The sequence below is a fragment of the Chelonia mydas genome, chromosome 8, assembly GCF_015237465.2.
Source record: "Chelonia mydas isolate rCheMyd1 chromosome 8, rCheMyd1.pri.v2, whole genome shotgun sequence".
NCBI lineage: Eukaryota > Metazoa > Chordata > Testudines > Cheloniidae > Chelonia > Chelonia mydas.
This window is the reverse complement of record NC_057854.1, coordinates 74,258,744-74,285,869: the sequence shown is the minus strand read 5'-3', so window position 1 is coordinate 74,285,869 and position 27,126 is coordinate 74,258,744. Positions and strand designations below refer to the sequence as shown.

The window sequence follows — 27,126 nt, the reverse complement described above, 5'->3', positions numbered from 1 at the left end:
ACATATATATATATTCTTAGGAAAATTAAATTACCAGTTCTGATAAAGTTTCTGTTCCATTAATTGTGGAAAACTGTTTCACTGTATCAAATGCAATATAGTACCAAGCCATTAGTTTTCCAGTCTCTGTAGATAAAGATTAAAAATATTTACTGCATTTTTTTAAAGAGAAGTGTAGTGTACTTGCTTCTTCTAAGCAACAGAACTGCATTTTTATTTTCCTTATACTATTATACATAGATCACTGCCACCAGGCCATCTTTTGATCCGCAGCAGAATTTCCAGTGATTTAATAGGAGGATTTGCACAGGGATCCAGATCAGTATATGGTCCTAAGAATACAACTTCTATCATTTGCTAAATTAAATTCAGTTCAGATAATAGAATACAGAGTATGTTCATTATGGCCCAAATTCTGCCCCAGCTACATCTGTAGAACTCCACTGGAGGTAAGTGAGCTGTAGCTCACGAAAGCTTATGCTCAAATAAATTTGTTAGTCTCTAAGGTGCCACAAGTACTCCTTTTCTTTTCTCCTGAATGGTTCTCTGTTCACTGGCCAATCGCTGTGCCCTTTAGTATGTCCTATGATAAACTCATATCAAGAATAATTTTTAAACCTTATCAATATATTTTCAAAATATGTTTTCAATACTATAGTCTAAATTATATTATGAAGTAAATGTTACCTGTAGGTTTGAAATTAAATTCTTCATCCATCTTGATCAAATCAAGAGATGACAAATTGTTCAAATTCTTCAAACACAATTCTGTCCAGAATTTGAAAAGAGAAATTCATCTTTAGAACATGCAGGAAAAAAATACGATATTTTTGTACATACTAAGGAAAAGATTATGGTCTAAGTTACATCAGTGTAAACCAGAGTAATTCCACTTAACCCAATGGAAGGCCTAAGCAGGTGATCCTTCTCCCACTGAAGTCAGTGGCAGAAATTCTTACTAAATTCACTAGGGTAGGCTCAAGCTCAACTATACATTCAACGAAAACCAACCAACCAACCTCACTTTAAAATTGTAGAAAATGTGAAAGAAACTAGACGCGAGAAGTTTAAAATGTCAGCTTAAGCTCTGAAAAGATTGAGAGTCCACTAGTAATCACCCAACACAATACAATATTTTCACTAATTTTTAACCACGTAGCAAGGCATGGCTATTCAAATGCACGTGTGATTGTTTAATCGTATATGTACATTATAGTAACTGTGCCTGCATTTATTTCAATGGTTACAAATTCAAATGAATCTATGTAGTCACTGGCAGTGGATATTGAATGATGATGATCAAAGTGTTTCCTTTTGTTCTTATCTCTTTCAAAACCAAGAAAATTAAGTGCAAAAATGACATTAATACAATGTTGAGATTTTTCAATGCAAACATGGCAAGAAACTCAAAGTTGTAGTTCCCATAGCAACCACAAATCATCCACATTGCATACACACATACATATATATGAACATAATTATAATTAACAGAATATACATTACTACAAAATACTGCATATGTGCAAGAGGGCTGAGTTACAATATCCATTAGAATAATAAAGTTGAATTTCCAGATTGGTGCGGTTAAAATCTTGGCAAGTAATGTTCTATTATCATACCTATTTTGTATTTCATATAATTCTTATGCTGTAGACAGAATGAAAGAAAGTATAGCATATTTGTTTTTATCGTTTAAAGATGGGAGGGGCTGACCCCTAAACTGTTGAGTTTCATCTGGGTAATTTGATGGTATTGTCATAAATTGAGAAGTAATTTTAATATTTAAAGAGCCCTAAAATAAATACTTATTTTATGTTCAAGCTACGATAAAACCATCTTCTTAAAAATTCTTTAAGTAATAGTTAAAGACTATTCTATAAAAACCTGAGAACTGAAGAATATAGTTGATCTTTTTGTATTTGCAAAGTCAGATGCTACATGTCCACTTTAACAACAATACAGCATACAAGGTCCCTTAATTGCTTGATTGAATTATCTTACTTCTTGGCATTGCTTTATCTACTTGCTATATGAATAAATGTATAAACAAGCTTGGAACCATTTTAGCATAGCAAAATAATTCTTAGAAGATCCAATAAATCAAATAGATTTGACATATGACTAAATAAGGTATGGAGCACTTTATGCATATAAATCTTGCAAGATGTGTAAGATTTCTTCTGGCATACCTAAACAGAATGAATAAATCAAGCAATAAATGCTAAATCTTTAGCAATAGAGTAGAATATGCATTAAAGGGCTTTGCTCCATGTGAAAAATCTCATAGTCCTCGGGAATGGAATCCTCAGTCTAAACCAGCCAGACTGTATACATAGCCAAATCACAGCCACCAATATAGGTAACGTGAAAGAATAGCATATAAGGCCCTCCTATAGCTCACTGGATACACTCCCACTGGCCATAAAATACCATGCCCTTGACCTATACAAAATTCTCCTCCCACCTTCCTCAGGGAGTCATGAGGCCTGATGCAAAGTTTTCTATAATACAAGGCAGTATGAAGTTCCCCCACAGTCTCTACTAATGCTGCCCCATCTGCATCAAGCATGCAGTTTTTAAATTGCTTTTGGGCAAGCTGCAGGTATTTAAGTTACCCCAATCTGTGGAATGAGGAAATCTGATATTAAATTTCTGTAGAGAAAATTTTGAAAGAATGTAAAAAGAAATTAAATCAAATCAAATGACAAATCAATGGAAGAAAAGAAAGGAAAATGAAAAGCATTCAAAATGAAATGAATCTAACTGTATGCAAAGTTAGATTTATGAGCAGGATATACAAGAAGCTCTATACCTGTGCATGTGGGCAAGAACTTGGGAAGAGGAGTATTTATTGTTTCTCCATATTATGAAATTGTTTTGGGGTAAAAGAATCATATTTGGAAAGCCCAGTATTTCTGATATGGAATAGCTTGCAAGTTAAATGAAAGTAATAGTGTTGCTTTAACAATTCACAAAAGGCTAGAGTCAGCCAACCTTAATCACACTGAATAGTATCTTGCTCCATCAGTAGTTCCACGGAAATGAACAGAGCTAGTCAGATATGGTGGAAGAATCTGGCCCAAAGTGTCATGTTGTACTCAGAAAGGTGAAAGGGCACTGACCTTGTAATTTTGCTTCAATTCCAACTGTGTCTAATCCACACGAAAAACCTAGAGGAAAAGGCAAAATGGCCTTTTAAATGAATACAATCATGCATTTAATTTTCAACATTACTGTCTACCAAAACAATTTACTGACTGTAAAAAATGTCAATTTAAGTACCTTTCATACTAATTGACATTTAAAATGGAGGCACAAGGTCGGTGAGGTAATATATTTTATTGGACCAACTTTTGCATATATATGAAATAGTATACATTTTAAGTTTGCAGTGTTGTTGTAACTGTGTTAGTCCCAGATATGAGAGAAGGTGGATGAGATAATATATTTTATTGGATCGACTTCCGCTGGTAGAGGGGACAAGCTTTTGAGCTTCACAGAGATCTTCCTTACTTAGGTCTGGAAACGGTAACCAGAGTGTCACAGCTACATAGAAGGTTGGACAGATTGTTCAGACTAGTGTTGTAGGAGACCACTTCAAATGAAGATGACACTGAACACCTCACAAGTTTTAGGACAAAGGAGGGTTAGTAGGCAGCAGAGTGCGTTAAAAATTGTGATGAGCCATAAAATCAGTGCCTTTGTTAAGTCCATTGTTTTTAGTGTCCAGAAGAATTATGAATTAAAGTTTTCAGGCTCATCTTTTGAAGGTGTTTTACAGGTTTCCTTTGATGATGAGACCTGAGGGGTCAGATATAGAACTATCACTTAAGTGTTTGCTTACACGTGATAGGGTGTTTTTGTCTTTTATCGTTTTTCTTTGGGAGTTCATTTGAGAGCATAGTGATTGGCTAGTTTCACTCACATAGTTGTTGTTGTGGCATTTGATACACTGGATCAGGTACACCACATATTGTGATAGGCATGTGTAGGACCAATGGATCTTGAAAAGTGTATTGGGGGGATATTGATCATCATAGCTGTGGAGATGTATCTGCAGGTTTTACATCTGTTGTTCTGGCAGGGTCTGGCGCTGCTTTCAGGTGGTGTTTCCTGGACTGTGGGGAGCTTGCTTCTGATGATGAGCTTGGTGAGGTTGGATGGGAGTTTGAAGGCGAGAAGTGGGGGGTTGGGAAAGATTTCTTTCAGGGTGTGGTCCTCAAAGTATGTAGTGTTCCATTTTTGAAGCTGATCGTGGTGTACCTGAATGGAACTGGTGGATAATCCTGGTTGTTTAAAGGTGTAACATGTAGTCCAGGATAAATGCTAGCAGAGCACATGCTGTGTCAACTTGGTGGGAGGTTCACCAGCATTGAAATTTAGTCCATTTGTGAATGTAAGTGTGTCTCGTTGTGTCACGCCTGCTTTTCAAAAGTATCTCATTGCATCCGAACAGGTTATTTCTGAATCCTGGAACCATGGAGGAGCCAAGCTTTGAAGGGGAGCGTCTGTGGATTGGGATGGAGGATACGTCCTGTGAAAGGAGCTGTGGTGTTGGACAGAGAGAGATTGGTTGGCATTCTATCATGTGAAGGAGATAAATATACCAAACCTGTCATGGCCATGTTGGAGCTATAAGAATGATGTGAGCTTGGTCTTCCTGTATTTTGTGAAGTATCTAGAATAGGAGGGGAAATGGACAGAAGGCACAGAGGAGTGGTGTACTCCATGCAATGAAGAATGCATCTCCCAGCGATCCGTGTCCCAGTCCTGCTCTGGAACAGAATTGAGGGAGTTTTGCTGTAGCAAAAAGATCTATGATAGGACATCCCCATCAATTGTAGATGGGCTGAAGGGCTCGCATATCCAGTTGCCACTCATGATCCTGGGAGAATCTCCAGATCAATGTGTCCGCAGTGATGTTCTGGTATCCAGGGAGGTATGCTGCTGAAATGGTGATGTTGTGCTGGATACACCAGTTCTACAATTTGAGTGCTCTGAGAGTGAGAACATGCTCCACCTTGTCTGTTGAACATACAGGCGAGATTGTTCGTCATGACTCTGATGGTGTGATGTTCAAGGAGAGGGAGGAAATGTCGGCAGGCATCGCGGACCACTCATAGTTCTAGGAGGTTGATGTGTAGAGTGGATTCGGTTAACGACCATCTGCCCTGCACTGTGTGATTGTGTAGTTGTGCTCCCCAACTGATTAGGGAGGCATCGGTTGTTCGGATCATGGCCGGTGGTCGTTGGAGGAAAGGAACTTCAACACAGCCATTGTTGGGCTCCATCCACCAAAGTAGTGAGTCCTTGACTCTTATTGGCATGGATAAGAGTTTGTGGAGGCTGTGTTTGTTGGGGTGATATACTGTATGGAGCCATGCCTGAAAACATTGCATGTGTAGTCTTGCGTGCCTGATCATGAAAGTGGCCGCTGCCATGTGTCCTAGATGTTGGAGGCACGTTCTGGCAGAGGTCTGGGGGCAAACCTACATATTGTATATCAGATCTAGTATGACCAAGGATCTGTGAAGTGGTAGGAATTCAGAGAACCATTCAGGAGAAAAGAAAAGGAGTACTTGTGGCACTTTAGAGACTAACAAATTTATTTGAGCATAAACTTTCGTGAGCTACAACTCACTTACCTCCAGTGGAGTTCTACAGATGTAGCTGAGGGCAGAATTTGGGCCATAATGAAGATACTCTGTATTCCAGATATTGTACTGGCATTAAAGTGGACTTTTCTAGGTTCATGAGGAGGCCTAGTTTCGTAAACAAGTCCATTGTTGTAGATGGCTCGGAGAATGTCGGTCTCAGCTGGGGTCTTGAGGAGACAGTTGTTCGAGTATGGAAAGATGATGCCTCCTTGTTTCCTTAGGTAGGCAGCGACTACTGCCAGGACCTTGGAGAACACCAAAGGGGCAGTTGACAGTCCGAAAGGAAGCACCTTGTACTGGTAGTGGTTGTCACCCATGACAAATTGGAAAAATTGTCCGTGAGCAGAGTGTACTGCAATATAAAAGCATGTGTCTTGGAGGTCACGGGCAAAGAACCAGTCCTCCTGTTCCAGTGCTGGGATAATAGTGGAGAGGTAATCATCTTGAAGTGTTGCAGTTTGATGAACTTGTTTAGATTGCGAAGGTCCAGGATGTGTCACCAGCCACCGGATTTCTTCTGGATGAGGAAATAACGGGAGTAGAAACCCTGTCCCCTGTGTTGGAAAGGGACCAATTCTACGGCTTCCAGTTGCAGATGATTTATTTCTCCCCCTAGAATGGGTTTGTGAGGGGGTCCCTGAAGAAGGACGGGGGGGTGGGAAAGGTATAAAGGGGATGGAGTATCCTTCCTGAAATTATCTCTAAAACCCACTTGTCTGAGGTGATTAGTCTCCATGATGGGAGAGAAAGAGCTAGTTGGTCACTAAACTGGTGGGACCTCAAAGATGGTGGGAATGACTGGAAGAGGGGGAGGCTTCCTGGGGCCTTGATACACTTTCAAAATTGTTTCTTCAGTGTGGGGGTGTGAGAGGTAGCCCCCTGAGGAATAGGTTGTTTACACTTGGAGGGAGGCCTTTGTTTTCAGCCCTGGGTGTCATAGTACCATTGAGGAGTATATTGCGGTGATCAAGAGTGAGGGGGGAGGTGGTATTTCCCTGGATATCTCTTCGATACAGGCGTGTAAATGCCAAGATATTGGAGGGTAGCTAGGGAGTTTTTACAGGAGTGCAGGGAATCGTCTGTGCGCTCCGAGAATAGTTTTCGGTTCTCAAAAGGTAAGTCTTCCACAGTGGTTTGTACCTCTTTAGGAAAACCTGAGAGGTGGAGCCATAATGCATGCCTCGTGACCACAGCAGTTGCAATGGATCGGGCAGCAGTGTCTAGAGCAGGGAGTCTCAAAGTCCTGGCCTGTCGGCCATCTGTGGTCCAAGAACCTTCCTACTGCGGCCCATGGAGGAGAGACGCAGGCAGACACGCTGCTGGCAATCTCAACTACAGGAGCCGCCCCCCCACAGCTCCCATTGGCTGGGGGAGAGGGACGCAAATACCATCACTAGTTACTGGGCAGAGTCAGCCCTGGAGGCAGCATCATTAGTTGCCAGGCAGAGTTAGCCATTGAGGCAGCATCACTTTTTTCCCACAAAGAATATAAACAAGTCAAAATACTGAAAACAACTATCTGATGCACACCTTGCTGCAATCCTGAAGGTTTCAACTGCTCAGTCACTGAGGCCAAACACCAACAAACTGACAGAACTGAAGCGTTGCCAGGTGGCTGGCCAACACTAAAAACTCTCTGGGAGGTAAGAATTGTATAAAGTTGTATGACAGTTTTATTATTTCTAAGAAATTTGAAATAAAAAATACAATATAAATGTTTTCTTTTCTGAACACCATCTTCAGTGACATTATTGACCCTGCTGGGAGGATTTGAGGACTGGCACTGGCCCTAAGGTAAATTGAGTTTGAGACCCCTGGTCTACAGAAGGCTTGTAGGGCTGTACAGGCTAGAAGGTATCCTTCCAATATTAGGGACTGAAATTGCTCTTTCTTGGCCTATGGGAAGTCATGACAGAAATCCTCCAATTTGGAGTAATTTAAGTAGTTAGCCATCAGAGCCTCATAGTTTGAGATTCAAAACTGGAGCATAGCTGATGAATATGCCTTGCGTCCAAATAAGTTAGGCATTTCCAAACCCTGTCTGGATGACTAGCACAGGGTTGGTATTGGCCTCTCTCTTGCACCAAACTGACCACCAGAGAGTTTGGGGTAGGGTGCAAGAATAGAAATTCAGCATCTTTCACTGGAAGGTAGTACTTTTTGTCGGCGGGTTTGCAAGTTGGACGGATGGATGCTGGGATCTGCCAGAGCTCTTTTGCGAGGTCCAGAAGAGCTTCATTGATCAGTAATATAATCTTGAAGGAAGAGGAAGTGTGGAAGATATCAAGCATCTTATGTTGCTAATCCTTGATTTTTCTCCAAAGGAATCCGCAGGGGGTCTGCAATCCTGCAGACTAGGTCTTGAAAATGTCTGAAGTCATCGGCCATAAACAAGAGCAAGGGTTCCTCAAAGTCATCAGCACAGCTTCCTAGCAAAAATTTCCTAGCTAGAATTTCCTCCAACAATATGCAGCTTTCCTAACCTCCCTCCTCCCAACAAGTTAGGAGCATCTCTTATGTGGTAGGAGCATTTCCTACCAAACTAGGAAACAAAAGACTGAATCTGGGTGAACATAATTTATTTGGATTATGATAGTGCCAATGAGACAGGCATCTATTGTAATACTTTTAACTAATAATGGCCTTGGTTTTGCAGGGCATTGTGATCTTCGTATTATTTTTATAAACCTTTTCACATGATAGTACAATGGTATTAACAATATCCTAAAGTGTAAACATACATATATATATATATATATGTATATATATAAAAAAAGGAGTCAGGAGTACCTTACTAACAGCTGCTGAATGTCCAAACACTTATCACTTGAGAACATGTCAACCAAAAAGATTTAAATTTACCAATTATTTATTTTCTTTTTCAGTGCCACAAAGCAACTGTTCCACAATCACCATCGCAGACATCCCATTTTGCTAAGTACCATAGAATGCCTTATGCTGGTTGGGTCAGCAGCCTGTACTATCAGTGCTGAAGCAGAAAATCTGCCTTTGGGGGAAAAGATAGATGTGTTTTTATTCAATATGAAGCAGTTTTCTGAATTTTAATATCCTCATTTTATCTTCTATAAAATAAGGATATTAAAAAGAAAAACCACTCAATATTAAATAAAAGTTGGTTTACACCTTTTCCTTGGAGGCACACTCAATATTCAGAGCTGAAAAGCAATGGTAATATGCCACCAGCTTTGTGTGTGCTGTGATACCTCAGCACAGTGGGAAGTTGGTAATCATAGGCTGAAATTTTGCAGACCTGTTAATGAAAAAGTAGTACAAGTTTAAAATATGTTGAAATGCCTGCTAATTATGTTAACATGGTTGAAATGCTTTTTCCTAAAGATGTTCCAGGTCACCTTTAACAACTTCATTGTCTTCAATCCCTACTGAAATGACAGCCCATAAAATGCAAGAGAAAACAAGTAACACTAATCTTTTTTTTACCATCTCTCACAAACAGAAAATTACTTGCCAAAAATGCAGGTAGTTTACTGTAACCTACTTTATCTTAGACATGACATATAATCCAGTATCATATTCTAGTCAATTTCAAAGCCACAAACCATAATGAACTGGATTTTTCAAAACTCGGATGTATAGGAAAGTTGATCGTATCCATTCCAAAGCTATTTTCACATCTGTGATGGTGTGCAACACTATTTCTGCATTTAAATGCTCAACAAGATGTTTGTGCAAACTAGTAAGGAACAAAAGATAAATCAATTAGAAATAAAATTAAATTACAATAAGCATTAATCAAAGTATCAAACAATTTTTTTTACAAACAATAATAAATTATATTTTACAGTAAATAGTCCACTTATTGCTGAGGCTTTTTATGGTACTTGGTATAAAAAGGTAAAAATACTTAAATGATCAGGAATTCAAGCTGTTTGTTATGGAATGGGCTCCAGTTAGCAAAAGAAACACAGATTTTTGGTGTTGGCTGTTGGACATCACTGGCATCCAAGAAACAAAACTATCTATATTTGCATGTTGCATTATATTCTTGTTATTTGGGAAATATCAGAGTTAAAGTCTTAACTAGATTTACCTTATAAGATTTTCAATTTTAGCATTTAAAATTCCATTGTAATTCTGAATGTTCTTATTTTTAAATGTCTCTCACTTCCAGTAGGCCTTCCATCAATTGAGCATTATAGGCTAGTGTTTCCGGAATCTCTCTTGTATCAAACTTCAAAGACATGTCCTGGGAGCTTTCTGTGTTCTATTCTTTGCTTTTTTTTTTTTTTAATGCTTTCACCACATACAGTGGAGTCGCATTTTACTCAGAGGTTTGGTTCTAAAGTCAGCACATAAGGTGAAAATTGCATATAGTCAAAATTACCCCTGAAAATCCCTTAAATTGCCCATAAAGTACAGTATACTGTACATGGTTTTGTGTATACAACCCTGTACAGTAATATGTATAAATGTATAATGTACACAGTAATGTACAGTATATTATAAAGAGTACATATGCAAAATATAATTTTACAGGACTATTTTTAATTACAGGGATAATTACAAGGGCTCATCAGGGCTTGATGTCGGTCCAGGAGACGGAGGTGACGGAGAGCTTGGGTGACAGAGAGCAAGTCGTAGACGAAGTGGTTGGCTCTGGTTCAGCTTGAGAAGTTGATTGCGTAGGCTCACCTGCTGCTGGTCGTTTTTCCTTGAAAAACATGGTGAACGGCAACTGTCGCTGTTGTCTCTTGAGCTGCTCAAACATTTCTTGATACGGTCTCAAATCGTCCGTAATACTACGCGTGATTTTGAGGCTTCGTTCCATAGAGGGATCGCATTCAAAAATTAAATAATTCAAGTGTTTCGCTGCTTGGAACACTTCAGCAAATTTATGAAGATTCCAACTTGCTGGCTCTTCCTGTTCATCGTCATCATCTTCGTCTTCTGTAGATGATTTTATCAGTTCCTCTAACTCTTCGTTAGTCAATGTTTCTCTATGGCAGTGTTTCCCAAACTTGGGACACCGCTTGTTCAGGGAAAGCCCCTGGCGGACCAGGTCGGTTTGTTTACCTGCTGCGTCCGCAGGTTCAGCCAATCGCGGCTCCCACTGGCCGCGGTTCATCGCTCCAGGCCAAAGGGGGCTGCGAGAATGGGGGCTGGCACATCCCCCGGCCCATGCCGCTTCCTGCAGCCCCCATTAGCTGAGAACAGCGAACCGCGGCCAGTGGGAGCCGCAATCGGCTGAACCTGCAGACGCGACAGGTAAACAAACTGGCCCGGCCTGCCAGGGGCTTTCCCTGAACAAGCCGCGTCCCAAGTTTGGGAGACACTGCTCTATGGTTCTCAATTAATTCTCCAATTTCTTCCTCAAGGATGTCGACGAAGCCATCACCACCCACTTGCCTGGCCAGCTGAACAATGCGTTTCACATCTTTATCAAATGGTTGGGAAACCCTTAAAATCATTCACACATTTTTTCCACAGGTTTCGCCAAAATGCATTGACTGTTTCAGGCTTGACTGCATCCATTGCCTGTTTAATATAACTGATGCAATTGGCAATGTTGAAGGACTTCCAACACTCCATCACATTAAGATTGGGATCAGCATCCATAGTGCTATGTATCTGTGAGAATGTAGGCCTCGTGTACGTGGCCTTGAAACAGCGAATCATGCCTTGGTTGAGAGGTTGGAGGAGGCATTGGGAGGGGGAGAAAGATGACTTCTATGTCGTTATGTGCAAACCAGAGTGTCGCAGGGTGGCCAGGAGCATTGTCTACGATCAGCAACACTTTAACATCAGTCCTTTCTCGTCGAGGTACCACTTGACCTCCGGAATGAAACACTTGTGGAACCAATCCAGAAGCGATGCTGCCATCACCCAAGCCTTTTTATTTAATTGCCAGAACACAGGCAGGAGATTTTTGTTCTTGCCTTTTAGGGCACGGGGATTTGCAGCCTGTAGAGCAAGCCGGGCTTTATTAAATGCCCAGATGCATTGCCACAAAACACAGTCACACAGTCTTTAGCTGCTTTGAAGCCAAGGGCTTGTCTTTCTGATTTCGAAGTGTAAGTGTGGTGGGGCATTTTTTTCCCCAGAAGAGCCCAGTCTCGTCAGCATTAAAAACTTGTTCCGGAATATAGCCCTTTTCTTCTATGATTTTCTTTAACTGTTCAGGGTAGGCTTTCGCTGCCTGTTCATTGGCAGATCCAGCTTCACCAGTAGTCTGCACGTTTTTGAGGTTGAAGTGGTTCCTAAAACTGTTAAGTCAACCTTGGCTGGCTTTGAATTCCTTCTCATCAGAAGGCTGTCCCTCTTCGGCAGGAGGTTTGAACAGCGCATAGAGGCTAAGAGCCTTTTCTCGCAACGTGTTGCCATCGATAGGCACACGTTTACGATTCATGTCTTCCAGCCATAAGTTTAATGCCTTTTCAGTCTTCACTAAAGTCTTATCACGCACCTGGCTCGTCACCTTAGCAGTTATTGGAGCACTTGATGCCACGGCTTGACAAATTTCTCTCTCTCGAATCTTGATGGCACGGATGCTAGATTCATTGCGGCCATATTTAAACACCACGTTGGAGACCGACATACCATCTCTTAATAAGTCCAACACAGCCAGTTTTTCCTCCAGCGTTGGAACAGATCGCTGTTTCTTCAGTTGAGCACCAGATGAAGTAGTTGGCTTGCGTTTAGGGGCCATGTTGTATGAAAAATACGTATCTTTAAACACTAGAATCACACTCAGCGTGGCAAGATGCTCACACTATGAGAGGCACGTGGGAACCAACTGAGGGAACAGCAGATTCACATCCATCTCACGCTCACTCCGGAGCATACACGTATTGAGTGGAATGGTGGGCGAAATTGCCCGCACTATTTACAGGTATCTTGTTATTTTTCTTTTTTCTTTTTTTTTTGCCAAGCACGTATACTCGAAGTCACGTAAGTTAAATGCGTGTATGATGCGATTCACCTGTGTCTACAACCAATTTCCTTTGATATGTTTAAGATAGAACTATAGACCTAACTCTCCTTTTTAGGTATCAGGTATGGGTAGTATTCCAGCTAATGAAAAATACATGGAGCTCAATCTCCAAACTCAGAAACTCATTCAGTGTCATACTGCTGTTTTCAAGGAACATGACTTGTACTTTAGCAGGGATCTACATCTCTACAGACAGACATTTCAAAACAGGGATAACTTAAGAACCTCCTTACCCCACACAAAACCAGGATGCTAGAACAGGAACATCATAGGTATTAGGAACAAAATTAATCACTTGAAATCAAAAGAATTTATATACCAAAAGAACTGGTGAGAAGAACTCACCTCTACCATTAAGCTGCTGACAGTAACTAAAGTAATTGTGAAGCATCTCACACATCCAGTGCGACAATAGCCAGCAATATTTATGTCAATGTTATGGTGTTGCGGGTATACCCAATCAGCTCCTTAGGGTGGTATGGCCCTGTGGCCCAAGTCACCAGGGCAAGCCTTGGCCTCAGGACCATAAGGCCTAGAGGCTGAAGTCTAAATAGAAGCCCTTTTCCCAGGGCAGCATGGCCTAATGGCTAGGATCAGTCGGTATACCCTGGGATTCAGGATAGTAAGACCTAGTGGCCAAAGCCTAAATAGCTGTCCTTGTCAGTGTAATATGGGCCAATGGCCAGAGTCAGTCACGCTGTCCCGAGGTTCAGGACAGCAACGCCCAGTGGCCAAAATCTACATAGCTGCCCTTCTTCTCAGGGTGGTATGGTCCAAAGGCCAGAGTCAGTCAGGCTGTCCTGGGATTTAGGACAGCAAGGCTCACTGGCCAGAGTCTAAACAGCTGACAGTTGGTACAAGGCAACGTGGCCCAGAGGCTAGAGTCTAAATAGCTGCCCTTGGATTCAAGGTAGTACAGCTCGATCCTTTGGGCGGTGACCTCATCCAGTGGTGGGTATGGTGCAGGACAAGGGGACTCAGGCCCAACCTACTCCACTGGGTCCCAACCCAGGGCCCTGAGGAACTGATTCTCCTGTGTTCAGGCTCGGTCTCTCTCTGCAATCATTCCGTTCCCTGCATCACTTCCTACCCTCACTTGCAGCATTGGTAGCCTCCCGGCATCAGCAAACTCTTCTCTGTCATCCTCGGCGGTGAACTGGGTATCTGCAGTGGCTTCAGCACAGTCAGCCTCTGCAGCCTGGGGCTCCAGTAGCTTCCTGGCAGGAGCCTGCAGCACATATCTACTCTCCTCCTCAGTCAGTCCAGACTGAGCTGAACCACTCCCTCTTTTACTGTGATTCCAGTTGGAGCATGCTCAGCAGCGGTGATGGGGTGCAGCTTCTTCATCCCAGAGCATGGGGTTAATCCCTTTCGTCCCAGTGCGGGGTAGGTATACCCCATCACATATGGGAACACTTCAAAGTTCATCTTTTTTTCTTGGACTACTGGAAAGGGAGTGGGCTCAGGACTGGGGTGTTTGGCAGATTTCTATGGTGTTTTAAATTTACAGGATAGATGCCCAAATTACAGAATTTATTTTTCTGAATTAAACTGATTCTAAAAAAAAATACTATAAGAAAGCTTCTGTGATTACATCTAAATATTATTTGGTTTTCTTGTTGATTAGTATTCTCCCAGACACTGAACAGATAAAATGAAGTTTCCACCTCTGGTATACCTCTGTATGATTTCCCCATAAACCTGTCTTTTATAATCCATGGGATGATAAGCCAAAAGAACAAGAAAATACATTCTGTTTGTTCTATTCATCAGTATGCTTGTTGCAAAATTACTTAGTTACCTGCTTTCTATTGTATCTGCACCATTTAACAGCTGTACATATTTCTCTCTTGTACTTAACCTAGTCAAGATAACTGCTGTAGCGGTAGTGTCAAACTGAAAAAAAAAGTACTTTAAGATTTAGCAGGAGACACCTAAAATATGCATTTCATATCTTTGGTAACAATTCAAAATGTATTTTTAAAATGTTATGTTTAATCTGTTGAGGAATGCCAAGACATCAACAACTGAAAGACAAATCCTGACAAATCCATTTGCACATTGACCAGTACCTGAACTTTAAAAAAAAAATTGTTTGCATTTGGGCTGGTGCTACTAACCTATTTGCTGTAACACACATATACTATAGACGGTATTAGGATCAATGCAATTTTGCACAGTTGTTAAACAATACCGTACATACACAAAAGAGAATCCCACTTATTCAGCGGACAAATACGCATTTGGAAAAATCTATTAACCTCAGTCAAGTGATTTCCACATCCCACCTCACCCCACCCAAGCTGCATGTCACCACCACAATCCTTCTGAATGAAAAGGACTGAAGAGAATTCACTTGGTAGTCCTTCAATGCACTCTGCAGTGCTGGACATTAGTCTTATGATTAGCAAGATTGTCAATTCCTCCCTCAAGAGGGTAGCAGCTCTTAAATGAATGATTATTAAATACAAGGTCAGAAAACTAATTCTTGACACTGATAATCTCATTAATTATTGCCAAATGTTAAAAAGCCTGGAAATGAACCGTTAAGAGATACACCAAATTCCCCACTGACTTCATTACTCACTATCAAGTTACCTCATGTACTCAGCACCCAACCTTCACTTTCCCACTTGCTTTGTTCAAAACTGGAAATATAGAGCTAATTGTATATTAGAAAATTCCCATACAAAAATCAACTAGTTTTTTCATTTGGATTGATGAATGTGGTACATATGAAAAACAGCCCTTAATCAAATAACTCTTCCTGATTCAATATAAGAATTTAAGCACATGCTTAAAGTTAGGCATATGCTTAAGTATGTTTCTGAATCAGGACCTCTAGCAGCAAAATCATGTATCCTTTTTTTAAATGGACAAAGGAAAGAAGAATTACTTATATGTACAGTAATTGGAGTTCTTAAAGACGTCTTGTCCACATATATATTCCAATTATCGTTTGTGTGCGCTCCAGAAGCTTGAAACCGGAGTCTTTTGTCCAGCAGCGTCTACTGGGAGGTACACATGCCCGAAGTGTTCTCATGCCCCTTACCAACAGCATACAGAGTAGAGTGGGCCAACCATCACTTAGTTCCTTCACCACCAGAGAATTCCAACTATACAGGACTCGATAGCACAGGGGAAGGAGGCTGGATTGTGGAATATACTAATGGCCAAAGTCTCAAAAAAGTGAAGGTTACTTGTAACTGGAGTTCTTTGAGATGGCTCCGCTTACCCACACTTATGGGTATTGTGCCTCCTAGTGGTGCCTAACAGTAGAACCTTCTCCAAGCAGTGTCTGTTAGAATGTTCACGCAACCCTCCCTATTACTCCTCTCCGCATTTCTCAATATTCTAAGGATGAGGCTATATAAGAGGGTGCAGCGCCCTCTACCACCTGTGTTCCTTCCGCCACCAACCCATAAATACAGAACAATAGGACCCTAAGAGCGAGCAGAAGACGGGAGGAAAGTGTGAATATGCAGAGCCATCTCAAAGAATTCCAGTTACAAGTAAGTAACCTTCATTTCTTGTTCAAATGGCTCTGTGTATTCCCACTCATGGATAGTTTTATAAACAGTACTTAAAATAACCTAAAAGAGGGAACAGACTCCTAACTGAATAGTGACTGAAGCACTGCTGTGCGATCTAACATCTGCCCTGGAAGCCAAATTGAGAGAATAATGTTTACTAAATATGTGAACATAAAGAACAGTTACTAACCTTTCCACAACTGCTGTTCTTAGAGATTTGTTGCTCATGTCCATTCCAATGTAGGTAGGTGTGTGCTCACTCTGAGCATCGCCTCTGGAAAGTTTTCCCTCAGAGGTATCCATTGGGTCGGTTCTGGTGCCCCCTGGGGTCACGCATTCATAGCACCGGTATGAAGGGTCCTGCCGACCCACAACCCTCTTTGTTCCTTCTTGCTGGCCAACTCCAACAGAGGGGTAGGAAGGAAGGTCTTGGAATGGACATGAGCAACACATCTCAAAGAACAGTTATGGAAAGGTTAGTAACTATTTTTCTTCTTTGAGTGCTTGCTCATGTCCATTTCAACGTAGGTGACTCTCTAGCAGTTGCAAGTGGAGGATTCAGAGTTTATTGACCTGCTGATTGCAACACCGCTCAGTCAAATCCAGCATCATCTCTAGCCTGTTGGGTGATGGGGCAGTGAAAAATGAAAGTGTGAACTGACGACCATATTGCAGCTCTACAAACGTTCTGGATAGGAACTTGCGTTACAAATGCTGCCAAAGATGCTTGGCCCCTTGTGGTATGCGCTGTCAGGGCAGCTGGGGCAGGGACTTTGCCAGGTGATAGCATGTGCTGATGTAGGATGTGATCCACAATGAAATTCTCTGGGTTGAGACGGGAAGACCTTTCATCCTGTCTGCAAAGGACATGAATAGTTGAGAGAATGGCTTAAAATGGCTTAGTCGTTTCTATGTAGAAAGCCAGTGCACATCTGATGTCTAGCGAGTGGAACCTCTGTTCTTCTCTGTTGGCATGTGGTTTCAGATAGAAGACCGTTAGGAAGATATCCTGGTTACTATGGAACTGAAAAACCACCTTTGGATGGAAAGCTGGATGAGGATGTAGTTAGAATACCATCTCCTTGTTCTTGAAGGATACCATGTTATGGTGGTTCTGAAGTAAGGGCCCGGATCTCTAAGACACTTCTGGCAAAAATAATGTCCACCAGGAAGGTCACCTTCCAGGACAGGTAGAGTAGAGACTATATTGCCAGTGGCTCAAATGGAGGTCCTGTCAGTTTTGACAATACGAGGTTGAGATCCCTGGGAGGGATTGGTTGCCAAACCTGGGGGTACAATCTCTCAAGGCCCTTAAGGAACCAATTACAGATGGTGTTTGAAAACACGGAATGGTCATTCATCCATGGGTGAAAAACTGAGATTACAGACAGATGACCTACTTAGACCTTGTCGTTTTAGGTGTAGTAAGTAGTCTAGAATAAATGGTATTGTTGATAGCATAGATGAGATACCCTTCTGTGTAGACCAGATCGAGAACCTTTTCTTCATTGTCAGGTAAGTAGCTCCGGTGGACAGCTTTCTGCTCCCTAAAAGTACCTTGCAAACCTGCCCCGAGCATGCTAGCTCTGAGGGGTTCAGCTATGGAGCTTCCAGGCTGTCAGATGAAGGGACTCGAGATGAAGGGCTAAGGATGTGACGAACCAATGCTGATGGGGCAGAGCTATCAGGATGACCCATGCTCTGTCCTTTCCGATTCTCAGCAAGACCTTGTGTATTAGAGGAATGGGAGGAAACGCGTAGAAGAGATGACCCATGCAGGGGAGGAGGAAGTGTCTGTGAGAGATCTAGGGCTGTGACACAGGAGGGAACAGACTCGGAGACACTTCCTGTTGTGCTTTATCTCAAACAGATCTATCTGGGGAGTTCCCCACTTCTGGAAAATGGTTTTCACAACATCTGGACAAATGGACCACTCATGTGGTTGGAGAAAGATCTGCTTAGGTGATCCGCTAGCTCGTTCTATGATCCCAGCAAATAGGAGGCCTGGAGGTAAATCGAGTGGTTATGCAGAATTCCCACAAACGAAGTGTTTCCTGGCACAGGTGAGAGGAGCATGCTCCTCCCTGCCAACTGATATAAAACATCGCCATCGTGTTGTCTGTGAGAACTGACACGTTCTTGCCCGCCAAACAGGGCTGGAATGCCTGGCATGCCAAGCGAACTGCTCTGATCTACCAGACATTGATGTGTGTTGCAAGAGCTCTTCCGGAGACCACAGACTCTGAGTTCTGAGGGAACCCAGAAGAGCACCCCAGCCCATCACTGAAGCATCTGTAATGAGAGACACTGATGGTTGGGGTCAGCAGGTCTAACCACCACTTGAGAGAGGTGATCACTGACAGGGAACTGTGATAACTGTGTTCAGACGGTGTCAGTTTGGCGAGTATACAGACGCCAGCCATGCCTGGAGAGGTCTTAGTTGAAGTCTCACATGCTGCACCACAAATGTGCATGAGGCCAACAGGCCCAGGAGCTCAAGAAATTCCTCGCTGTAGTGATGGGGTGATGTCTGAGGTTCTCTATAAGCATCACAATTGCTCGGAACCCTGCTTCTGGGAGGAAGGTTCTGGCTTGGACAGAGTCGAGGATCGCCCCAATAAACTTTATCTTCTGAACCAGGGAGAGGGTAGACTTCTGCACGTTTATCAGCAGACCCAAGTCCTGCATGTTGACTGGATTAACTTTATGTCAGACTCCACCTGGCCATTGGTCTGACCTCTGACCAGCCAGTCACCAAGGTAATGGTAGACCTGAGCCCCTTGTCTCCTCAGGAAGGCTGCAACAACCGCCATGCACTTCGAGGGGCTGCTGGCAGGCCATACGAGAAAACTGCAAATTGGTAGTGCACATGGTTCATTATGAAACTGAGGAACCTTCTGTGTTCCTAAAAGATCGAGATATGGAAGCAAGCAAGCATCCTTCAAATCAAGGGCTGTGTAGTCCCCTGGATCCAGGGAAGGGATGATGGAAGCCAAGGAGACCATGCAGAACTTTGGCTTCTTCATGTATCTGTTGAGCTTTCACAGGTCCAGAACTGGTCTGAGACTACCGTTGGCTTTCGGGATAATGAAATATCAGGAGTAGAATTGTCAGCCCTCTAACTCTGGTGGAACCTCTTCCATGGCTTCCACCCTTAGGAGCGACTGCACCTCTTGGGCTAGAAGTTACTCATGAGAAAGGTCCCTGAAAAGGGATGGGGAGGGCAGGAATAACTGAACTAAAGAGTGTATCTCACTGCTATTATGCTTAGCACCCAGTGGTCTGTTGTAATGCGGGCCCACGCCTCATTGAAATGGGATAAATGGTCCACAAAAACTGGATAGGTTGGATCCAAATTCTATCCTGGTATGTTGTCCTCAAGCATCCCATCAAAAGGCCTGCTTGAACCTCCTAGAGTGTTGGGGTGGAAGGGAGAGCAAGGCATAGATGAGGACGAGGACTGGGGCAGAGGTCTTCTCCTATAGCCCCTGCTCTTTCCTTGTGGTAGTCTTGCCAGGCAGGCAGTGGGAAGAATCAAGCAGCCAATTGAGGCTTATAATGTTTCCTTGTGGACGCCAGTGTATAAAGTCCTAGAGACTTCAGGGTGGCCCTTGAGTCCTTTAGGCTGTGCAGCTTGGAGTCAGTCTGCTCAGAAAAGAGTGATGTGCCCACAAAATGAAGATCCAGCAAGGTCTGTTGGACCTCATGCAGCAGGCCCGTTGGACCTCATGCAGCAGGCCCGAGGATTGAGCTTCTGTGCATTGAGCTTCTGTGCATTGCCACCGCTAAGGCCATAGATTGGGCTGCAGAGTCTGCAGCATCCAAGGCTGCTTACAAGGATGCTTTTGCACCGATTTGCCTTTCTCCACAGGAGCTGCAAATTCTTGTCTGGACTCCTGGGGTAATAATTCCTTAAATTTCAGCACGGAGTCCCAGAAATTAAAACTGTACCTGCCCAGGAATGCCTGCTGATTCATGATCCTGAGCTGGAGGCCACCTGTTGAATAGATCTCAGCCAAAAAGGTCTAATTTTTTGGCATCCTTGACCTTGGGGGTTGGCCCCTGTTGTCCCCGCTCACTGGCTGCTGACACAACCAAAAAGCCCAGTGGTGGATATGTGTAAAAGAAACTCACAAACCTTAGCTGGGATAAAGTATTTGTTTTCAGTTTTCTTTGCTGTTGTCTGAAGAGATGCTGGGACCTGCCATAATGCCTTGCTGGAATCCATAATGGCCTTGTTAAGGGGCAATGACATTCTTGATGTGCTGTGACTGTTAGAATGTCCACCAGGGCATGGGAAGACTCCCTGATATCTTCTACCTGGATCCCCAGGTTTTGAGCCCCCTCTTAAGGAGCTCCTCATGAGCCTTGTAGTCATCCTAGGAAGGTGCTACATCCACTCCTACCACAGCCTCATCAGGAGAAGAGGAGGAGGAAGCCTGTACTGGTAGGGGGAACTGTTCTTCACACTCAGCACCAGACAGGTCTCAAGGTGCTGGCTCTTGGTATTTGGTACCGGCCTCGGTACTGAAGCTTGGGTCCTGCTCTGAGTGGAGCGGTGGAAGTGCTCTGAACTCAGACACCACAGAGTAGGACCTTCTGCAATGAGTCCTCTGCATTGGCTGGAAAGCCCAGGGGTTCAGAATGGCCACTGAACTGCATCTGCCACTGCTCCGGGAGCCAAACTGTGGATGGGATGCCTTGGCTTGGGTCCATGGCCAGATAGTGCTAATTGGAGTGACGGAGTTAGCTCCTGCAAGAGTTGCATGACTCGTCCTTTGACTCTGTTTCCGAAAACTCCCCTCCTGGAGACCAGGGAGGAGCGGTGCTGATCGGTGCCAGCGAGCAGTGCTGAGAGGGAGGAGACCAGGAATGGGCCATCATGGCCCGTTTCTCTTTTGAAGGCATCTGGGCCCTCAGTGCCACTGAGGTCCTTCCCACTAGTGCTGCTGCTGTCAGCTCCTGCATAGCTGGAGATGCTGGTACTAGCAGTGAGAGTAGGTCTCTCACTGCAGCAAACGTGTCTGATGTCGATGGTTCTGCCAACACAGTATCTCCAGTGGCTCTGCTGCAGTGGTGAGTTCATTGGTACGGGACTCAACGGTACTCGCACTCTACTAGCGTCTCCCTGCCCTGCCAACCTTGGGGATGGGGATGGACCATTATCAGTTTTCTTCTATTTCTTCCTCGGTAGAGATTCTCTCACCAGAGCACTTTTCTTTGGCACCAGAGATGGTGCATGGTGCCAAGGCTCTCGAGAGGTAGAAGGAGCATCTTTTCTCAGTGCCGGTGATGAAGAGCAGCGCTGAGAATCTCGAACAGTAGCCAGAGCACGCCTCATTGAGGCTGAAGAGCTTGGTGCCAAGTCCGAGTGGTCCAGTGCTGATGGAGGCCTTAGCGCTGCCTCCATTAGGATAAATCTCAGTCTGGTGTGTCTATCCTTTTCAGTGTAGGGCCTGAAGTCTTTACAGATCTTACAACGCTCTTGTATGTGAGCTTCCCTCAGGCACTTAAGGCAACTGGAATGGGTGTCACTCACATGCATAGGCTTGTGGCACGAGGCACAAGACTTAAAACCTGGAGACTGAGGCATGCCCTGGCACCAGGCAGAGACTAACTCCGCTAATCTATCTAAAAACAGAAACTTAACTACTAACAACAAGACATAACTATATACAATATAGGGTTGAAAAAGTCCACAGAGGGTGTACTTGCAGATTGCAAGGATAAGGTAGTTCCAGCGACCGTCAGAGGCAGTAAGAAGGAACTGAGAGGGCTGCGGGTCCTGGCAGGACCCTTTATACTGGTGCTAGGAGCATGCGACTCCAGGGGGCAGCAGAGCTGACCTGATGGATACCACCGAGGGAAAATTTTCCAGTGGCGGTGCTCAGGGCAAGCACAGAACTACCTACATTGGAATGGACATGAGCAAGCACTCGAACTCCACGTTGCAGCACTGGAAATTTCAGTAACAGGGACTTGCTTAAGGCAAGCAAAAGAGGCTGCCACAGCTCTGGTAGAATGAGATCATACCATCATAGGTACAGGAATGTCTGCTAACGTGTAACATTCTACAATAAAACATTATTTAATCCATTTAGAAACAGTCTAGGGCAGTGGTTTTCAACCTTTTTTAATTTGCAGATCTCTTAAAAGTTTCTAATGGAGGTGTGGATCCCTTTGGAAATTGGCATTCTGCAGAACACAGGTTGAAAACCAGTGGTTTAGGGAGACACAATATGACCCGTGTGATTTTTAGCATAAAACACAAATAATCTAGATAATTTTCAAAAACTTTTAGTTCTATTTAAATAATATGCAATATCCTTCTCAGTACTGCACACACTATTCCAGATGAAGCTGCACGATTTATATAAAAGGTATTATAATATTTGCCATATTATTCAACTTTCCATTTCTTATGCAATCCAACATCTTGTTTGCTTTTTGGACTACAGTTGCACATAGATCAATGGAGATCACTGATCTGTCTACAGTGTCACACAGTTCTCTTTGTTCAGTATTATTTTAACTCAATAATTCACTTACCAATAAATCTTTAAAAAGCAAATGCTATCCCTTAAATTGTGGGGGTTGGTTTTTTGTTGTTTTTTTTTTTTACTCGTCAAGTGCATACTGTAGCTTTTACTAATCCAGATTTAGAAAGCATTAATATAAAATACACAGTTAACTTACTTGAGGCCTCCCTGCTCTCCCAATCATTTGCAGAATATCTGTTTCACTGTACTCTTGAAACATTCCTCCAACATAGTGCATTGTAGATTTTATAATTACCAGATGTGCAGGTAAATTTACTCCCATAGCTAAGGTACTAGTAGTAACTGAATCAGATTAAAGCATATTAATTTAATAACAAACAGTATTTGGTATACTAGCAAGATTTTAATAAAGCAGCAAATATATGGCCCAATTCTGTCAGGTCCTAAGCACTCTCAATTCTAATGAAGTCAATGGGAGGAAAGGGCACTGAAGAACTCATAGGATTGGCCCATAATCTGTATACACATTCATATACATTATTGCAGTATATCTGATCATGATTTCTGTATTGTCAAATGCTCCCTTAAAAACTAAATATATCCAACGTATTTGTATTTAAATATTTGTTAACATTTATAGGTAAATCAGGGTCCAATCTTTCATTCCTCATGCTCCAAAACTCACACTGAAGTAATTGCTAATCATTCAATACAAATAGTTCAGGAACTGTTTGAATATAGCCATGACTTCATCCTGTTTTGTAGTGACTGGTACACTTAAAGACAGTTTTCGGGTCTTCTAATTTGCCTGTAAAGTGACATGCACATCTATAGTACTAAAATAATTATTCTCACAATAATGTATTTTTCATGACCCACCAGTCTCAAACTTCAGGCCCACAAGGTTCATAAGAGCAGTGGAGGATTAGCCAATGGACCAGTAGGGGGACCCTGGAAAAATGGGGGTCCCCACGCTCCTGCTGGGAAGCGGAGTCAGGGTGCAGAGAATTGCCCCTTTCCGCTGGTCTGGTGCTCCTGCCAGGGAGCAGGGGAAGTCCCCATGCTCCAACCCCACTCCCCGGCAGGAATGTCAGGCAGGCAGAGCGGGGCAAGCCCCTGCACCCCAACTCCATTTCCCCAGCAGAAGTGCAGGGGTGGGGGCGGACTGCTCTGGCTCAGGGCCCCAGGCACCACAAAAGCTTAATCCACTCTGAATACGAGCAACCAGGCTCCAACCCTCCACATGGTAGTAATCTGGCAACAGCCGACAAGAGAACAACGAAGCCCACGCCCAATGGTGAGATTCTGCCCCTAAGGTCTGATCTGTGGAGTCCCCAAGTGGCTATTTGGTCCACTGGCCCTACTTAAGACAGCAACAGGAAACCCTCTGAAAAACAAGGCTTCACCCCCTTGTCTTGTTCCACTACCTACTCCGGCTTGCCTGCCCAGCTTGATCTCCTGGCATTCTGACCTGCTTGACTCCTGGTACCTGACTGGTGGTTCCTGATCTCCATTTTGTCTCCTGCTCCTGACTCCCTGGTGTAAGGGACCAGGCTGTAGGCAGTCTCGCCTAGCAATCACAACTGGGTTGGGGTTCACATGTCAAGGATGGAAGTCAATGAACAGGGATCAGAGGAATCACTAGAGCTCGGTTCAATAAGCAAGAGTCAGGGTCAGGCTAGAATCAGAGACCAGAAGATGAGGTGAAGTCTGGAGTTGCAGCAGGCCAGAAGTCTGTGTGGTTGCCCAGACAACTTCCTGGGGCACCTGCCTGGGTTAAATAGTGCGCTTCATCAATCAGAGGGCTGCAGGGTCCCTGGACTCTGGATCCTTTGGGAGGTACTTCCGGCAATGTCTACTCTCCACAATGCTCCCTGGACGTGGCTCTGCAAGCCTTCCCCGTGGTACTCTGAGAATGTCAGCTATCCCAAGGTCTGCAGACCTAGGTTCTAGTCCACGGATCCTTACATCTGGTATCCTGACCCAACCTGACTCTAGTTCCCGACTTGTGTTCTGATCTCTAGTTTGTCTCCTGATTCTGATCTCCCAGCATCCCAACTCAACTAATTCTTGACTCCTGTCTTGTAACTGTGGACTTTAGGGTCCGACTACTAGGTCTGGCCACCTATCACACAGTTGTGACAGCGTCAAACACAAAAGACATATTAGTAAATCCAGAGGTGAAAGTAAGCCGGTACAGCGTACCGGTAAGAAAGTGGCTGCCAGTATGGGCCGGTACACAGCTGACGTTAAAGTGCTGCCATGGCAGCGCTTTAAGCACCATACCAGCAGGGCTACTGATGGGAGAGGGGGAAGAAAAGGGGCAGCTTCTCCAGGACCGGTGATTTAAAGAGCCCCGGGGTTCCAGCAGCGATCTAAAGGGCCAAGGGCTTCCAGCCACTACCACGGCAGTGGCCAGAGCCCCAGGCCCTTTAAATCACCACCAGAGCCCCGGACAGCGCAGGCCAAGCAGCACTGAAGGGCTGGCTGGGGGAATCTTGCCCCAGCCCTGCCCTTTCCGCCCGAGGCCCCACCCCTTCCGGGGCCCAAAGCTGCCCCCAACCCACACCTTGCCCAGGAGCCTGGTGGCCCTGGGTACCAGTAAGTCCTTTAAGTTACTTTCACCCCTGAGTAAACCACAAGTGTATTGATTTACTTGAAGAATTTGTCATATTTAGATAATATTTTTCACATGTTTAGTCCATTTTCTTTAAGAAGAATAGGATAACATGATTAGAACTAAAGAGTTGGCTTTCCATTTTCAACTGGTATTACTCTTCCTCAATGAAGAAGTAATATTCTGAACAGAATTTATTTTTGAAGGGAAAAGAAAAACTGAAGTTAATGGGAGTTATGAATGCAAGAAGAATGCAGGATCAAACCCTAAATTACAGAGCCAGTCATGCAGCCTCATGTGAGTATTAGTATCATTTATATTGTAGTAGCACTTAAAATGTCCTAAATACTTATTGAAGCAAATTGACCTACTCGTATACAGGCTGCAGAACCATACTCTCTATCACAGGGGTGAGCAAACTTTTTGGCCCAAGGGCCACATTGGGGTGCGAAACTGTATGGAGAGCTGGGTAGGGAAGGCTGTGCCTCCCCAAACAGCCTGGCCCCCGCCCCATCCACCCCCTCCCACTTCCCACCTCCTGACTGCCCCCCTCAGAACCCCCGACCCATCCAACCCCTCCTGCTCCTTGTCCCCTGACCGCCCCCTCCCGCAACCCACACCCTTAACTGCCCCCTGGGGACCCACCCCCCTGCTCCCTGACTTCCCCACCCCCTATCCACACCCCCACCCCCAACAGGCCCCCAGGACTGCCATGCCATCCAACCCCCCCTGTTCCCCATCCCCTGACCGCCCCCTCCCAGAACCCCTGACCCATCCAACCCCCCTGCTCCTTGTCCCCTGACCGCCCCCTGGGACCTCCTGCCCCTTATGTAACACCCCAGCCCCGCCCCGCTCCCCGCCACCTTACCATGCCGCTCAGAGCAGCAGGACTGGCTTATTGGAAAGCCTGGGAGGTGGGCGGGTGCAAGCCGAGCTCCCTGCACGGCGGCATGGCTGCGTGGGAGGGGGGAGAGCAGTGGAGGGGCCAAGGGCTAGCCTCCCCGACCGGGAGCTCAAGGGCTGGGTAGGACGGTCCTGTGGGGCCAAATGTGGCCCTTGGGCCATAGTTTGCCCCCCTCTGCTCTATCATCATGGATTTCAAGACATAAAAAGAAGTGAAAGAATCATAACATTTACTTTTTCCAAATATTAATCTCACTATTTTAAAAAGAAAAAATATAGTAACAACATTTTGATTTTCAAAAGTTTAAGTTTACTTACAAAGTACTGGTAAGTCTCCCATAGTAAAAGCTCCTTCAATTATTTTTCTATCAGATATCTCCATACCAGCATGATGATAAGCCACACCACACATTAAAAGATCTGAAAAAGAAATATTATATCCATTGCCTTTACCACCTTTCGTCAAGCAAATATTATTAATTCATGTTGGCAAAAATTAGCATTGTTGTACTTACCTCTCACTTTGGTATCTTTTGTTGACTTTGCATACTTTTGTAATCTACATAAAAGAGACAAAAACAATAAGTAGTTTTTAAACCAAAATTATAAAGCATTTTTACTTATTTATATACAACATGAAGACATACCAACGTGTTTTAAAAAAAGCACAACGATATCCTATGAAGAACTCTGCATAATGACAAACGTTGATTCCAGCAGTTACACTCATTAAGAGTTTATAAGATTTATTCTTCTGTTTAAATTCATTTGTCCTTATTTCTGTCATATTCTTGTGTTTTTCAATACATTCCTATTTCATATTTACATTTTAGAATACTAAAAGGTCACTGTCAATGTATATTGCATAATTTTTAATTAATTTTCTCACTTATAATTACCTTTTGGATACTTGAAACAAAAATCTATTTGTTTTCAGAGGACTAAA

At 43.6% G+C, this 27,126-nt stretch overlaps 1 protein-coding gene across 7 annotated transcripts in view; it reads right to left on the bottom strand.

Annotated features, from left to right (window-relative positions):
* HFM1 (helicase for meiosis 1) overlaps nucleotides 1-27,126 on the bottom strand; it is a 115,673-nt gene that overhangs the window by 50,132 nt on the left and 38,415 nt on the right. For 6 of the 7 annotated variants that reach the window (XM_043520683.1, XM_043520685.1, XM_043520684.1 and 3 more), the window contains 5 exons: nucleotides 26,696-26,739; nucleotides 26,499-26,600; nucleotides 3,123-3,170; nucleotides 688-768; nucleotides 35-126 (listed from right to left, as the gene is read on the bottom strand). In XM_043520683.1, coding sequence (XP_043376618.1) covers nucleotides 35-126; nucleotides 688-768; nucleotides 3,123-3,170; nucleotides 26,499-26,600; nucleotides 26,696-26,739 — 367 coding nt within the window. Of the gene's footprint in view, nucleotides 1-34; nucleotides 127-687; nucleotides 769-3,122; nucleotides 3,171-9,235; nucleotides 9,370-14,428; nucleotides 14,524-22,856; nucleotides 23,003-26,498; nucleotides 26,601-26,695; nucleotides 26,740-27,126 lie in introns of all 7 variants that reach the window. The other variant, XM_037907680.2, reaches the window with a different exon arrangement.